Here is a 15,879-nt window from a genome sequence, read left to right on the forward strand (position 1 = left end):
CCCGAGTAGCTGGGATTACAGGCACCTGCCACTACGCCTGGCTAACTTTTATATTTTTAGTGGAGATGGGGTTTCACCATGTTGGCCAGGCTGGTCTCAAACTCCTTACCTCAAGTGATCTGCCTGCCTTGGCCTCCCAAAGTGCTGAGATTACAGGCGTGAGCCACCACGCCCGGCTGGTTTTCTTGTTCTTTAATTTCTGCATTAAATCTGGACTCTTTAGGCCGGGCGCAGTGGCTCACGCCTGTAATCCCAGCACTTTGGGAGGCTGAGGTGGGTGGATCACGAGGTCAGGAGATCGAGACCATCCTGGCTAAAACAGTGAAACCCCGTCTCTACTAAAAATACAGAAAAATTAACTGGGCGTGGTGGCAGGCGCCTGTAGTCCCAGCTACTCGGGAGGCTGGGGCAGGAGAATGGTGTGAATCCGGGAGGCAGAGCTTGCAGTGAGCCGAGATTGTGCCACTGCACTCCAGCCTGGGCAACAGAGCAAGACTCCGTCTCAAAAAATAAAAAATTAAAAAAAAAATCTGGACTCTTTAGCAATTTACAGAAACCTGACGCAGTCTACAAAAGGCAATTTATTGGCTCTGTGGCAGGGTGGTACTGGGGGAAGAAAGCCCACATGCAGGGCAGTTAACATGTAACCAGAGAAGTCACTTGACCTTCAGGATGCTTCTCAGTGGGTCTTCCTGTTTGAATACACTGTTTTCACGTGGTGGCAAGTGACTGGTTATGGCGGACTTGGACATTTTTGTACTTCTCCAGGTGGGGCTCAGCCATCTCTGGGAGGAGAGAGGTTGGCGCACTGCCTTTGTCTGAGGCCACCTCACTAACCTCAGCTTTAGTGTCTCACCTCTGATGGAGACGGTTACTCTCTCCCCTGTGTTGCGGTGAAGAATGGACAGACGTGGAGGATACGCTGATTCTTCCCACAGCAACTGCTCCGTTAATGTTAGTTTTCGTGGGATTTAATTGAGCTATCCAAAAACATGAAAGCGAGGCCCAGTAAAAATTACAACTTCTAAAATAAGTATATTATAATTGTTGCAAAATATATATACATATATATTGCCTTGAAGTTTTTTTCAACATTTCATCAAACTAATTTAAAGCTAATATTTCTTTTTATCCCTCTCAGGTTCAGAGGACAGTTTTGGAGAAGGAGATGCGTAGTCTTGGTGTTGACATGGACGATAAAGATGACGTGAGTGTGGGGGCGGTTCATGTGTTTATGTGGCTGGATACACCTTTTTAATAAAGAAAACTGGCCGGGCGTGGTGGCTCATGCCTGTAATCCCAGCACTTTGGGAGGCCAAGGCGGGCAGATCATGATGTCAGGGGTTCGAGACCAGCCTGGCCAACATGGTGAAACCCAGTCGGTACTAAAAAAATACAAAAAATTAGCCGGGCGTGGTGGCGTGTGCCTGTAATCCCAGCTACTCAGGATGCTGAGGCAGGAGAATTGCTTGAACTTGGGAGGCAGAGATTGCAGTGAGCTGAGATCGTGCCACTGTACTCCAGCCTGGGCGACAGAGTGAGACTCCATCTCAAAAAAAAGAAAGAAAGAAAACCAGTGTTTTGGAAAGCCGTGGGAACATGGGAAATTACAGCAAAAAGAAATGAGAGCTCCCAGTTTTTCTCTTTTGAGATTTGCTGGCCCTGGGACTGACTTGAAGTGGTGGGTTGAGGACTCCCTGACCCTGGGACTGACTTGAAGTGATGGGTTGAGGACTCCCTGACCCTGGGTCTGGGTTGAAGTGATGGGTTGAGGATTCCCTGACCCTGGGACTGACTTGAAGTGATGGGTTGAGGATTCCCTGACCCTGGGACTGACTTGAAGTGATGGGTTGAGGACTCCCTGACCCTGGGTCTGGGTTGAAGTGGTGGGTTGAGGACTCCCTGACCCTGGGACTGACTTGAAGTGATGGGTTGAGGATTCCCTGACCCTGGGACTGACTTGAAGTGATGGGTTGAGGACTCCCTGACCCTGGGTCTGGGTTGAAGTGATGGATTGAGGACTCCCTGACCCTAGGACTGACTGGGTTGAAGTGATGGGTTGAGGATTCCCTGACCCTGGGACTGACTTGAAGTGATGGGTTGAGGATTCCCTGACCCTGGGTCTGGGTTGAAGTGGTGGATTGAGGCTGCACTCCAGCCTGGGCAACAGAGCAAGACTGTGTCTCAAAAAAAAAAAAAGCTCCACAGCCAGCATGAGGCAGCGCCATGACGTGCCCAGGGTGTGGCTGCATACCCTGTCCTCTAGATGTGCAGTCTGCAGTTTCCGTCTGATGGTTTCTGTCTGATGGTTGTCCCTTTGTGTTCATATCATTAACCCCCAAAATGGGGCAATGAGGGAGAGAGCATTATTTATATCTGAAATATAAATTGTGATGCTATACTATAATAATCACTTTTAAATGAGAGTTCTAAGTTTCTTTAAGTGGAGTTAAAATCAGCTTTCTTACATAAAGCAGCTTCCGTTAAGTGAATAAGAGTATTTGACCAACAACTAATGTGAAATTGTTACTAATGTGAACTTGAAATGGTGTCACTAATATGAAAATACTGTGTGTATTTTCAAGATCTTTAGCCCATGTGGTAATGGTTCAGACGCTCCTCTCCTCCCCTCTTGCTGGAGTGACCTCATGCCTGTCGCTGAGCCTGGGAGCGGGGCTGGGGTCCTGAGCACTGAGCCTGGGAGCGGGGCTGGGGTCCTGAGTGCTGAGCACTGAGCCTGGGAGTGGGGCTGGGGTCCTGAGCACTGAGCCTGGGAACAGGGCTGCAGTTCTGAGCTCTGAGCACTGAGCCTGGGAGTGGACCTGGGGTCCTGAGCTCTGAGCCTGGGAGTGGACCTGGGGTCCTGAGCGCTGAGCCTAGGAGCGGGGCTGGGGTCCTGAGAGCTGAGCACTGAGCCTGGGAGTGGGGCTGGGGTCCTGAGCACTGAGCCTGGGAACAGGGCTGCAGTTCTGAGCTCTGAGCACTGAGCCTGGGAGTGGACCTGGGGTCCTGAGCTCTGAGCCTGGGAGTGGACCTGGGGTCCTGAGCGCTGAGCCTAGGAGCGGGGCTGGGGTCCTGAGAGCTGAGCACTGAGCCTGGGAGTGGGGCTGGGGTCCTGAGCGCTGAGCCTGGGAGTGGGGCTGGGGTTCTGAGCTCTGAGCACTGAGCCTGGGAGTGGACCTGGGGTCCTGAGCTCTGAGCCTGGGAGTGGACCTGGGGTCCTGAGTGCTGAGCCTAGGAGCGGGGCTGGGGTCCTGAGAGCTGAGCACTGAGCCTGGGAGTGGGGCTGGGGTCCTGAGCATTGAGCCTGGGAGTGGGGCTGGGGTCCTGAGCGCTGAGCCTGGGAGTGGGGCTGGGGTTCTGAGCTCTGAGCACTGAGCCTGGGAGTGGACCTGGGGTCCTGAGCTCTGAGCCTCGGAGTGGACCTGGGGTCCTGAGCGCTGAGCCTAGGAGCGGGGCTGGGGTCCTGAGTGCTGAGCATTGCTTCCCCTGCTTTGTAGGCCCACTACGCAGTCCAGGCAAGAAGATCCCGGAGCATCACTAGGAAAAGAAAGCGGGAAGACTCTGCTCCTCCGTCCTCTGTGGCCCGGAGTGGGAGTTGCTCTCGAACTCCACGTGATGTTTCTGGTCTTAGGGATGTCAAGGTCAGTCTCTGTGTTGTGTAATGTAATAAAATGACAGTCTCTGTTGTTTATTGCACAGGGTTCAGGGCAAACACCAGCAGTTGCCATTTGCAGGAACTATGGCAGGGGTTGTGTGTACTGCATGCCCTCGTTTTGTGGCATCCTTTAGAGGAGAGCACGGGTCAGGGTGCAGGTGGACGCCCCTGACAGCTGCCCAGGATGGACCCCTCCCTGGCATTTTGCTTTTGCGGAGGGTGGCCAGAGCATGGTCTGACAGCACTAGCAGTCTGGGCTTAGACCCTGCTGTCTGAAGAGGGCCAGGAAGTGGCCACTGCTAAGCACCAGGAGGCCTCAAATCCAGCAAGCCCCCCGTGGGAGGAACAGCAGAGGGAACTCCTGGGTTGATTGGCGGGTGATCCTGCTCATCCTTAGGTTGCAGGATTGCTCCCCCCAGGTGGAGAGCTTGAGTCACATTTAGTTTATTTGTAGCGTCTTTTGGCAAAGACACTTTAGATGTACACAGTCTGTCTTGCTGAAACGTCCTTTTATTAAACACAGCAACTTTTAGTTTCAGCGTTGTGGTAATGGAGATGCAGGAGAGTCTGTGTATAAACTGCAGTCTCCTTCATGGAAGCCTGAGCTTCACTCCTCTGTGCCATTGCCATCTTGAAACCTGGCTGTTAATATTGGCATTGCCACTTGTCAGTCAGACCTGAGGAAAACAGGTTCATGGGCCTGAGTCCTTAGCTTGTGTAAGAGGGAGTTAAAACAGATGTGTGCTAACCTTCTAGGTCTAAAGTGTATCTAGTCCTGGGTATAAAGCTTGTCCTGGGTATGATTTTCATCCAGTCTTTATACAAAAATACTCATTGAGTTCCTGCAGATAACTGTGCTGGGCTTAAGAGAAAAGAGATGTAACAGGGTCTCTTCGCTGAACAGACCTGAGCCATTAAACAGATTGTTACCCAGTAGTTAAAATTCAGAATGGAAAATTGGTTTTAAGTAATGAACATACTTTATTTTTTTCTCCTTCTTTTAGATGGTGAAGAAAGCCAAGACTATGATGAAGAATGCTCAGAAGAAGATGAATCGGTTGGGGAAGAAAGGGGAGGCGGATAGACACGTATTTGATATGAAGCCCAAGCACTTGCTGTCTGGGAAGAGGAAAGCTGGTAAAAAGGACAGGAGATAGTATCCGTTTGGTTGGCGTGGCTTGGCTAGACTGTTGCTGTTTATTTCCTGGTTTGGCACAGTATGGTTTCATGAAATTGGAGCTCTGTATAAACTGAAAAAGACAAAATAAGTAAAGCACTTGTTGCTTTGCTGAAAACTATGGTTAACCCTATATAGATGTGGGAAATTTTTGTCACTGCATAATATTACAAATGTTTTGAGTAGACAGTGTTTCCACATTTAATGGAGTATCAGTTGCTTCAGATTTTCAGAACTGGGAAGATTTACTGGTGTAACTGGGTTGTTTTTGATGGCGAAAAACCTTCTTTTCTTTTGTAAGAGCTGGGAGCAAACACGTTTATGAGTGTGTCGGAATCCCGTGCTTAAAATACCCTCTTAAATAATTTTCTAGTCTTATTTTACAATGTCTCATTGTAGTCTGTCTTCAACTATTTTATCCAAAATAAACCTCCAGAAGAAAGTAGTTTTCATTTACTTAGCTCATGTTTTGGATTAGTTATAGTCGCTATTGATTTGGCCAAATAAAAAGGCAAAAAACATGACATTTCTATTTTGTTTTAAAGCAAAAATACTTTTGGGGGAGTAAAATGTTGCTGGAGGCATTAGGCAATTAAATATGGGCATTCTCCTATTGCTGTGGCCCGTCCCTGAAGTTACATGTTCAGTAAAACACGAAAACACCCCCAATGCCACCTCAAAAGCACCTGCTGGGGAGCGCTGGGGTGAAGAGCTGTGGGGTCGGAGGGACCTGCCCAGGGGTCCGTGTGCTCCTGGAGCCCCAAAGACACACAGGGTTCCAAGAGCCACCACGGATAAGTTATCAAGTCACACAATCAACATTATAGCTGAGGAAAGGACTTTAGTTAATCACACTTCTGGATTACATGTGGCAATTTTAAAAATTTACCAGGTCTGGGCTGGGTGCAGGGGTTCAAGCCTGTAGTTCCAGCACTTTGGGAGGCCGAGGTGGGCAGATCAGGAGGTCAGGAGTTCGAGACCAGCCTGGCCAACATGGTGAAACCCCATCTCTACTAAAAATACAAAAATTAGCCATGCGTGGTGGTGGGCATCTGTAATCCCAGCTGCTTGGGAGGCTAAGGCAGGAGAATTGCTTGAGCCCAGGAGGTGGAGGTCGCAGTGAGCCGAGATCGTGCCACTGCACTCCAGCCTGGGTGACAGAGTGAGACTCCGTGTCAAAAAAAAAAAAAAAAAAAAAAAACCAGGTCTGGTTTTTGAAATTCTTTCTCCGTATTAAACACCAAAATGTAACATATAGTTTACTTTGTGTTAAACAACAACAGTATGGCTGGGCGCGGTGGCTCACGCCTGTAATCCCAGCACTTTGGGAGGCCGAGGCAGGCGGATCACGAGGTCAGGAGATCGAGATCATCCTGGCTAACACGGTGAAACCCCGTCTCTACTAAAAATACAAAAAATTAGCCGGGTGTGGTGGCGGGCGCCTGTAGTCCCAACTACTCGGGAGGCTGAGGCAGGAGAATGGCTTGAACCCGGGAGGCGGAGCTTGCAGTGAGCCGAGATCACGCCACTGCACTCCAGCCTGGGCGACAGCGAGACTCCATCTCAAAAAAAAAAAAAAAAAAAATACCAGGTCTGGTTTTTGAAACTCTTTCTCCGTATTAAACACCAAAACTTAACATATAGTTTACTTTGTGTTAAACAACAACAGTATGTTTTAAAGCAAGTATGTCTTTATTTGTAAGCATATTACTGAAACATAATCAAATGAACAGAAGTGGATAAACGTCGAGTCACTTGGCTGAGACCATACGCATCTTCCGTACTGCTTGTATTAGGATACAAGATTGAATGTGTCTTTTTTAAAAAAATGCAGCCTTGTGTTGCACTGTGAAATAAGTGATTTAAAAAGAAAAACATGATGCAGAGATGCCATCCTGACCTTGGAGGCTTGGATAAAGCTGTGGGGAGACAGCCTCATGGTCCAGCCAGGCTAGTCCGCCTGCTTCAGGACTCTCAAGATCTCCCCAAGACTTTCAGGATCAGCTGCTGTTAATCAAACAAGTGCTTATAAAATGGAAATTGGGACAAAGGAAACGTTAAATTTCCTCCCTGCAACCAGGCAGATGAGAAATACAGAAATAAGGAAAAGGGAAAATTAAGATATGACAAAGTTGATGAAAAGGTTAAAATAGTGATTTATACATGATGGGCAATCAAGTGCCCCTTTTGCCCTGTTTTTTGGAGAGGGTGTGTCATTGCCTCAATGGTGCCTCTGCCTGCACTGAGGGCATTGCACATGGCTGACTCGACCTCCCTGCCTCTCACACTCTGTGTATTTTGTGAAGCTCCACAAACGGGGTCACGTCATCCAGGTGAGGCCACCACCGGTACAGAAACCTCTCGGCAATGGTTCTTAGCCAGGGGGTGACTTTGACTTCACCCCTCGCCCCCCTCTCCAGCAGCTCCCGCAGCTCCTCCTGGGACAGGTAGAGGATGCTTTTCGTTTCACTGGGATCCAGGTTCAGAGTGACGTTTTTCCTCACAAGCAGAAGGTAACAAATTTCATGCTCTCCCCAAATTCTGTCTGATTTTGCCTTGTGGTGATAGATTGTCATGAACACAATGTCCTCTGGAGAAATCTATTGACAGAAATTGGTGCAGTGTTAACAACGCTAATGTAAAACACAGAATTTACAGAAAAATAGAGAAAATAAACACATTTGTTTTCCTCAGAAAATGAACACTTTCTTTGGTAATTGATAATTTCCAAAACCTCAATTTTAGCTAAGTAAATTTTTGTGGACTCAAGTCTGAATGATAAACTGGCTTTGGTTTCTTGGTTCCAGTAAACCTGTCTGTCTTCATTTAAAGAACTAACCGTGTCACACACACATCCTCAACAGAAAACCCCGTAGAAACCGGCCAGCGTTGTCAGGAGAACATCCATCCTCTCTTAAACGTGTTCTTGAGTGGATGAAGGTAACACATGCTCACAGGATCCTGGACATTCTTTCTAGTGGACACTTGAATTTCTTTCTTTCTTTTTTGAGATGGAGTCTCGCTCTGTTGCCAGGCTGGAGTGCAGTGGCACAATCCCGGCTCACTGCAACCTCTGCCTCCCAAGTAGCTGGGATTACAGGCACGTGCCACTACGCCCAGCTAATTTTTGTACTTTTAATAGAGATGGGGTTTCACCATGTTGGCCAGGATGGTCTTGATTTCTTGACCTTGTGATCCGCCCGCCTCGGCCTCCCAAAGTGGGATTACAGGCGTGAGCCACCGCGCCCGGCTTGAATTTCCTCTTCGGTGTGTGGTCGACAGATTCCTGCACAGTCTCAACCCTGCCTGGGACACATAGGGACTCACACTGCCCCATCCACAGCCCCATCCTTCGTCCTCATGGTGCTTCATGAGGTCAATGGTGTAGATCCAGCCTGGACTTTGTTCACCATCTGCCCGCTGCCAGCCTGGACTCCCGTGGACACAGCTGAGACTGGATGCTGTGTGTACCTGCTCCCCAGGAATTCCCAGCTCTGCTTGCAGACGCCTCTGGGCTGCCCTCCTCATTCCGATGGCATCCTTTTCTTCCAGTTCTGCTGGGTTGTATAATGGGTGGCTACTACAGGAGTCGGTAAAATACCCTGGAAAAAATGCATGTGGGAACATCCCTCTTTATTCCTGAAAAGTGAATATATTAAATACAAATGCAGATGCTTCAGGTAAAACCATCATCCGTCATCAGCAGAAGACAGCCTAGCGGGGGGAGTGGGTTTGTCATGGGCTCTCAGAGCAGCACTCGCCTCCAGCCTCCACAGCTGTGGGCTTGGTGAGGGTCTTCCACATGACCACCTGGTGGGGCTGGCCCTGACTGCTCCTGCGGCCCTTCCTGCAGATGTGCACACACATGTCCCGTGGCACTATCCCAGTATGTCTTAGGAGAGGGACTGGTTCCTACTCAGTTTTGTACCCACAGAGGACCTGAGATGCCATGGGGTGGCAGGAGGAGGTGGTGGGGCTGTGGGCTGGGTGGCTGCACCAGCTGGGCTGAGGAAGCTGGGCTGCACTTTGAGGGTGGTGATGAGTGAGCATGGTTTCACAGGAAGACTGCTGGAATACCTTTGACCAAGTTTCCTTACTGAGAGGTTCTACTTAATTTACCCAAATAACAGCAATAGTGCTATGACGGGAGGTAACACTCTCCTCAGTAAATCTCTGTTCCCTCCCGTTCCTCAGACCCTCAGTGCTTCCTTCGGTCACTCTGCAAGGAGTTTGGCTGAAGTTGAATCCCCTCTTGCAAGTACAAGAGCTGGTACTCCCACCTGCCCCTATGTATCCTGGAGGCGGCTAACACATGATAGGAAATCTTAGCTCCAGGGGCTTTATTTGCAAACTGTTGACTATGTACTACAGTTGACCCTCTTAACTTTGCAGCTCCTGAATTTTTCTGAAACAAACTTTGCATTCAGCTCCATCAAGGAGCCCGTGAGTACAACTTGACCAGCAAGTATGGTGGTGGGTTTGGGAATGGGCAGGATGTACCCACTGTGGCTCCGAGGAAGAACTAAGGGAGGAGAAAACCTCGACCACAGCTGGCCATGCTTAGCCATTCGCTTTAATGGCTCAGGCAAGGTCTGGTTTTGAAAATTTGAGGACAGCCTAGGCCAAAACACTTTAAATGACCACAATTGACGTAAATGCTGTTCCCCTCTAAAAAGAAATTTTTTGGCCGGGCGCGGTGGCTCACGCCTATAATCCCAGCACTTTGGGAGGCCGAGGCGGGCAGATCACGAGGTCAGGAGATCGAGACCATCCTGGCTAACACGGTGAAACCCCGTCTCTACTAAAAATACAAAACATTACCCTGGTGTGGTGGCGGGCGCCTGTAGTCCCAGCTACTTGGGAGGCTGAGGCAGGAGAATGGCATGAACCCGGGAGGCGGAGCTTGCAGTGAGCCGAGATGGCGCCACTGCACTCCAGCCTGGGTGACTGAGCCAGACTCCATCTCCAAAAAAAAAAAAATTTTAAGTTGTAAATTTAAGAAGTACAAGATAATTAAAACTCTAAGACCTGTAAGATAATTTTTATTATTATTACCTAGTTAATTTTATGCTAAATGCTATTTTAATCCCCTAAATCCTTAGGTTGATAAATTCCTCTGCATTTAAGTAACTTGCCGTTGCAAAGAAACAACAAAACAAAAAAACCCAGAAACTCATATAGTTTCTTAATTTTTTAAGAAAGAAAACCCAGCCTACTGAAGAGCTATCAGCATAATTAGCATCTGCCTGAGCTGCCGATTTTCTGCAGGATGAGCTGCCAGCTCACCACAGTGCGGCACCGAGCACCAGAGAGTTCCCGTCCCAGATTCCTCCGGTCAAGTCATATGAGATGCTCTCTTCAGTCCGGGGCTCGGTTGAACGGACTCACCAGGAAACGTGACTTTCGTGTCCGACCTCTGCTGTATCAGGATTCGATTCTCGGTGTTAAACAAGACAACGCTGAAGGCTCGGTGCAGCAGCCCTGCAAAGGTAAGTGCCATTTGTGTGAGCGCATGCCTGGAGTCTGTACGATCGTCCTTCGTGCTTTTTGTCCTCAGTCTGTTTCTCATGGAAAAGCCTGTGATTGTGGCACCTGGGCAGGGCAAAGGGGACTGCTGGATGCCCAAACACAACGTTTCAGAATCTCAGCGGATTAGAACACTCGGGAAACTAAAAATAGATCTACCAGATGACCCAGAAATCCCACTACCAGGGCAAATATCCAAAATAAAAGAGATCAGTCTGTCAGAGAGATATCGCAGCATTCCTGGGTGCTGAGCACTATTTACGACAGCCAAGATATGAGATCAACCTGTGTCCGTGGAGGTATGAAGGGTTGAAAACATGAGGGTTAGATACACAGTGGCATACCGTTCCACCACAAAAGAAGAATGAAATCGGGCCGGGCGCGGTGGCTCACACCTGTAATCTCAGCACTTTGGGAGGCTGAAGTGGGCGGATCACGAGGTCAGAAGATCGAGACCACCCTGGCTAACATGGTGAAACCCCGTCTCTACTAAAAATACAAAAAAATTAGCTGGGCGTGGTGGCAGGTGCCTGTAGTCCAAGCTACTCGGGAGGCTGAGGCAGGAGGATGGCATGAACCCAGGAGGCAGAGCTGGCAGTGACCCGAGATTGCACCACTGCACTCCAGCCTGGGCAATGGAGCAAGACTCTGTCTCAAAAAAAAAAAAAAAGAAGAATGAAATCCTGTCATTTGTAGCAACATGGATGGAACTGGAGGCCATTGTGTTAAGTGGAACAAACCTGGCACAGAAAAACAAGTATCACATGTTCTCACTGCTATGTGGGCTCTAAAGAAGTTGATCTCATGGAGGCAGAAAACACAATGCTAGACACCAGAGGCTGCGAAGGGCAGTGGGGAGGGATGAAGAGAGGGTGGTTAATAAGTATAAACATACAGCGATAGAGAAGGAATAATATCAGCTGTTCAACAGCACAGTAGGGTGACTGTAGTTAACAACAGTGTATTATATGTTTCAGTGTGGCTAGAACGGAGGATTTGGAATGTTCCCAACACAAAGATATGATGAATGTTTGAGGTGATGGATATCCCAAATGCCCTATTTGATCATTATGCATGACATGCTGGTATCAAACTATCACATGTACCCCATTAATATGCATAATTATTATGTATTTATAAAAAAGACACAAAAATGAAAATTAAAAAATAATAAAATGGCTTAAGATGGTCAAAGAAAACCAGAGCTGGACAGGAGTTAAAGCAGAAAAATCTGACTTTATTGAGAACCATTTCAACAGGGGAAAGAGACCTCCATGTAGAACCAGCCTAACTGCACACAACACCCAAGGAGCAGGCTGGGGTCTATGGATTAAATGTTACTAAGAGAAAACATCAGTGGGAAGGGGGTTCTGGCTACACCGACCTAACAAGACTTGCTGAAGACAGGCCTGCATGATCAGACGTCACCTGGGAGGGACGGGGTTGAGGAATTTAATCAGATGCCAAGGTCAGGGTTCTCGCTAAAACAACCTGGTAGAATTCTTGCTGAAACAGGATCTTACGAGGAAGAGCACGGATGCCTAGCAGAAGGTGCAGGAGCCTGACAAGGGCTTGACCAAGCAAAGACAGGTGCTGTTCCCCGAGCCTTCTAAAGACGGCTCAGCAAGCACACAGGTGACCCCGCGGTCGCCTCCTAGCCGGAAAGGCCTAGCCTCTCTTCTTAGGTTGCTGTCGGGTGGGAAAAATGGGAAAACCCTGGGAACTGGACAGAGAAAATGGGCGGGGGCTACCTTTCTCAATGTTTTCGTTCAGATGGCAATTCCTCTTGGTGTCGGCACCAATAACCTTATCATTCTCATCCACAACGATCAGCATTTCCTCCAAGCGCTGCAACTGACGCCTGTCAACCCAGTCAAGATTTATGTCAGACATAGCTGCTGGCTGTGACCCGACCTGAAATAGATGCACACAAATACCTCTTTATGTGAAAGATATTGCCATCTCGTTTTTGCTATGTGTTACCAACCACATTAGGATTTAGCATACACCTTCTCTACAAGTGACAGCAATTGTGTTGAAGCAGCACAGTTTTGAGATATGGAAGGTGAATCATCTGTTTCTAATGTGGTGTCTTTCTGAACGGGAAATCTTGGGTACATACATACTCCTCATGTTTTCCAGGTTTCCTTTAGTGATGAGTTAAAGAATCCCCGCGCCACCACACACACACACACACACACACAAACACACACACTCACACACACAAAACACACCGAGGTAAACTGTAGGTAACACTCTTTGTACAAGTTTTTGGGGAAAAGTGCAGCCCTGTGCAAAACCACTGGACCTGGATCAGACGTGGAGAAACACACAGCCTTGTAGGAAAGCTACGTCACCCACAGAAGGGCTATGGTCCTCTTCAGAGCCAAGCAGATTCTTAGGTGAAGATCTTCTCACAAAATGTTTTCAGGGCCAGGAGCGGTGGCTCATGTCTGTAATCCCAGTACTTTGGGAGGCCGAGGTGGGAGGATCACTTGAGTTCAAGAGTTTGAGACCAGCCTGGCCAACATGGTGGAACCCTGTCTCTACTAAAAAATACAAAAATTAGCCAGGCCTGGTGGCACATGCCTGTATTCCCAGCTACTCAGGAGGCTGAGGCAGGAGAATCATTGAACCTGGGAAGCGGAGGTTGCAGTGAGCCGAGATCGCGCCATTGCTCTCCAGCCTGGGCAGACAGAGTGAGACTCTGTCTCAAAAAAAAAAAAAAAAAAAATGTTTTCAGGGTCATTTATCTTCATGTAAAACCTTCTCATCATCCTTTTCTACTTTTTAAAAAAATGCATTCACGTCTGTCCATTATCATTACTGTTATTATTTTCAGCAATCTGCTCCTCCTCTTTGCAAAAGGCTGTTTGACTTAATGTATGGACATGAGATACAATAGAAATGCAGAGAAAACAATTACTGAATATGTACAAATTTAGATCATAAAAGAAAGAATTCCCACAAGGTAAAACATATGCACTAACCTCTCTTGGAAGCTGGAGACTCCTGGGTATCAGATGTGGAACTGAATGTGCAAGTTGAACCAGGGCCCTTTTATACCCTGGGGATGTAGAAAGGTATCAGCTAAGGCAATCTGATATTTTTGTATTCTTAACAAGAAAACACACCCCGGTCTCTCTCTCTCTCCATCTCTTTCTCTCTATCTTTCTCCCTCTCAATTGAGGGATAATAGAAAATTGTTTTGACACAATCTCACTTTAAAAAATGCTTTTAGTTTTTAAACCTAGGGTAAGTTATTTTCTACTCTATAGCTTTCTTTTTTTTTTTTTTTTTAAGGTGATGTCTAGCTCTGTTGCCCAGGCCAGAGTGCAGTGGCGTGATCTCGGCTGACTGCAACCTCTGCCTCCCGGGTTCGGGCGATTCTCCTGTCTCAGCATCCCGAGTAGCTGAGATTACAGGCGCCCGCCATCACGCCCAGCTAATTTTTTTGTATTTTTAGTAGAGACGAGGTTTCACCATGTTGGCCAGGCTGGTCTCCATCTCCTGACCTCAGGTGATCCGCCCGCCTCGGCCTCCCAAAGTGCTGGGGTTACAGGCGTGAGCCACCGCACCCAGCAACATTAGCATTTTAATGTATGATTAAGGTGGCATTTAAAATAGCTAGAAAAAGATACATTATTTGAGAATTGATGATATAACTGGCTAGTTTTTAGCAATAAAATTATATCTTTTTCTCTAATGTCATATTGGAGACATCCATGTGAATTTAAGATTTAATTTTTTTAAAATGAAAGCATAAAAGTACTAGAAACATATGTGGATGAATAATTACATGATATTCTGTAAAGAAAAATCTTTACAGGCAAGACACCAAGTTGGAACTCTAGACACACAAAAAATGGTAGATTTAAATACCTTAAAATAGTCCTTCTGTATGTCAGTGAAGCCTTGATAAAAGAAAAATAAAAATTATAAAATGTTTTATCTTGATGGACTATTACAGATAAAGACTTAATATCCTTAAGACAAGAAGGTTCTAATTTTACAATTAAAACCATGTAATTATAGTAGAAAATAAGAGCATCGACGTACAACTCAAAAATGAGGGAGACTGTTGTGTAACCATGTCACCATTTGGTATTTAAATCCACCCTTAAGATGAATTTGACTTGTATCTGTTTGATTGTTGTTATGAAACATGTTGGTGTACATGGGCTAGAGTTTCTTCAGTTTTAATTTAAATATGTAATTTGCCCGGGCATGGTGGCTCACGCCTGTAATCTCAGCATTTTGGGAGGCTGATGTGGGCAGATGACTTGAGGTCAGCAGTTACAGACCAGCCTGGCCAACATGGTGAAACCCTGTCTCTACTAAAAATACACAAAAAAATTTAGCCGGGCATGGTGGTGGGTGCCCATAATCCCAGCTACTTGGGAGGCTGAGGCAGGAGAAGCACTTGAATCCAGGGGGTGGAGATTGCAGTGAGTTGAGATCACGCCACCACACTCCAGCCTGGGTGACAGAGCGAGACTGCATCTCAAAAAAAAAAAAATAAATAATGTAAATATGTAATTGACCTTTGCCTCATTTAACTGGTTTTCAACCACACGCACTCCCTCTTGCTCCATTTCTTGGCTTATCTAACATCAGTTCCAGGAAAGCCTATTGTTCTTTCTGGGTAAGGAGGCTGGAATGCTTTACCTTTACTTCATCTACCTTGAGGTAGGGACAGTTCTTCCCTTAAGCATATTTTTATTTAGAAATTGTGCCGTTTGTACATTTCCTGGATCATGGTTCCTATTTGAACAGACCTGTATCCTACCGCTGTGTTACCTTTTAATCCTGTGCAGGGTCCGCCTAGAGGGATGAAGGACTTCTCAATAGTCCCATTTCTTTTTTGTCCCTTTTCTGAGGCTCCAGAGGCAAAAATCTTACTATTTAAAAAACCTTGAAAGTATAATTTTTTGCACTGTTTCATTATCTATTTAATTTTTTTTTTTTTTTTTTTTTTGAGACAGAGTCTCACTCTGTAGCCCAGGCCGGAGTGCAGCGGCTCACTGCAACCTCCACCTCCTGGGTCCTGGTTCAAGCAATTCTCCTGCCTCAGCCTCCCAAGTAGCTGGGATTACAGGCATGTGCCACCACGCCTGGCTAATTTTTGTATTTTTAGTAAAGACGGGGTTTCATCATCTTGGCCAGGCTGGTCTTGAACTCCTGATCTCATGATCCGCCTGCCTCGGCCTCCCAAAGTGCTGGGATTACAGGTGTGAGCCACGGCGCCGTTCAATGGCATATTTTTAATTCACTTGCTGTATATATCATCCCAGATTTTAAAAAGAAAAAATAAAGGTGGCAAATGGAAGAGAAAAATAATAAAGATTGTGACTAAAATTACTGAATAAATTCTTAGAATAACTGAAAATCGATAAATGCAAGACCTTGGAAACCAATGTGTTTGGAAGAGCTAAAAAACTGTATAATTTCTTGCTTATCATATTCCAAATATCATCTACCAACTAAAGCTCTAGGCCAAATAGTTTTGCAAGTAGGG

General features: G+C 46.8%; 2 protein-coding genes across 3 annotated transcripts in view; one reads left to right on the forward strand and one right to left on the reverse strand.

Moving 5' to 3' along the window:
• GTPBP4 (GTP binding protein 4) overlaps positions 1-5,356 on the forward strand; it is a 37,636-nt gene extending 32,280 nt beyond the window's left edge. For both annotated transcript variants that reach the window (XM_003827759.6, XM_008953089.6), the window contains 3 exons: positions 1,142-1,207; positions 3,501-3,644; positions 4,663-5,356. In XM_003827759.6, coding sequence (XP_003827807.2) covers positions 1,142-1,207; positions 3,501-3,644; positions 4,663-4,815 — 363 coding nt within the window. In that variant the 3' untranslated portion in view covers positions 4,816-5,356. The remainder of the gene's footprint in view (positions 1-1,141; positions 1,208-3,500; positions 3,645-4,662) is intronic.
• A 1,761-nt stretch (positions 5,357-7,117) lies between these two features.
• IDI2 (isopentenyl-diphosphate delta isomerase 2) lies at positions 7,118-12,374 on the reverse strand. The gene is made up of 4 exons (XM_008953088.5): positions 12,113-12,374; positions 10,224-10,316; positions 8,307-8,437; positions 7,118-7,435 (listed from the first exon to the last, which is right to left on the reverse strand). The coding sequence occupies exons 1-4, from the start codon at positions 12,252-12,254 to the stop codon at positions 7,118-7,120; spliced, it is 684 nt and encodes a 227-aa protein (XP_008951336.1). The 5' UTR covers positions 12,255-12,374.
• Between the last annotated feature and the right edge of the window lie 3,505 nt (positions 12,375-15,879).

This window comes from Pan paniscus, chromosome 8 (genome assembly GCF_029289425.2).
Source record: "Pan paniscus chromosome 8, NHGRI_mPanPan1-v2.0_pri, whole genome shotgun sequence".
In the NCBI taxonomy this organism is placed as follows: domain Eukaryota; kingdom Metazoa; phylum Chordata; class Mammalia; order Primates; family Hominidae; genus Pan; species Pan paniscus.